Source organism: Chaetura pelagica, unplaced genomic scaffold (assembly GCF_000747805.2).
Source record: "Chaetura pelagica isolate M959 unplaced genomic scaffold, ChaPel_1.0 scaffold652, whole genome shotgun sequence".
Lineage (NCBI taxonomy): Eukaryota > Metazoa > Chordata > Aves > Apodiformes > Apodidae > Chaetura > Chaetura pelagica.
This window is the reverse complement of record NW_009952476.1, coordinates 540,907-541,335: the sequence shown is the minus strand read 5'-3', so window position 1 is coordinate 541,335 and position 429 is coordinate 540,907. Positions and strand designations below refer to the sequence as shown.

Sequence of the window (429 nt, the reverse complement as noted above, 5' to 3'; positions counted from 1 at the left end):
GGTGGGGGCACCTGGGAGGGGGGTGGAGAGGGGCACCCCGAGACACATTGGGCCGTCACAGCCTGCGTGGGTCTGGCCAAGGAGTAGGGGTCCCCAGGGGAGTGGGTGTCCCTAGGGAGTGGGGGTCTCTGGGAAGAACAAGTGTCCCCTGGGGGAGTGGGTGTCCCTGGGGGGAGCAAGTGTCCTCAGAGGGTGGGATGTCCCTAGGAAGCAAGTGTCTTCAGGGAGAGCAGGTATCCCCAGGGAAGCGTGTCCCCAGGGGAGCGGGTGTCCCTGGGGAAGCAGGGTGTTGAGCACCAATAAAGACATCTGGGTGACGAGGCTTGGCCTACGACATGTCCTTGGCGAGGAGGGCTGGGGTGGGAAGGGGATACGACGACCCAGTGGTGCCACTGGGAAAGCGATGGCGGCGGCAGCAGGACTCGAACC

At 65.0% G+C, this 429-nt stretch overlaps 1 protein-coding gene across 1 annotated transcript in view; it reads left to right on the top strand.

Moving 5' to 3' along the window:
* The window catches only part of LOC104398493 (ras association domain-containing protein 1-like), a 7,867-nt gene that overhangs the window by 4,954 nt on the left and 2,484 nt on the right, over positions 1 to 429 (top strand). The window contains exon 6 of the mRNA XM_010008611.1: positions 116 to 233. Within this exon, the coding sequence (XP_010006913.1) occupies positions 116 to 233 (118 nt within the window). The remainder of the gene's footprint in view (positions 1 to 115; positions 234 to 429) is intronic.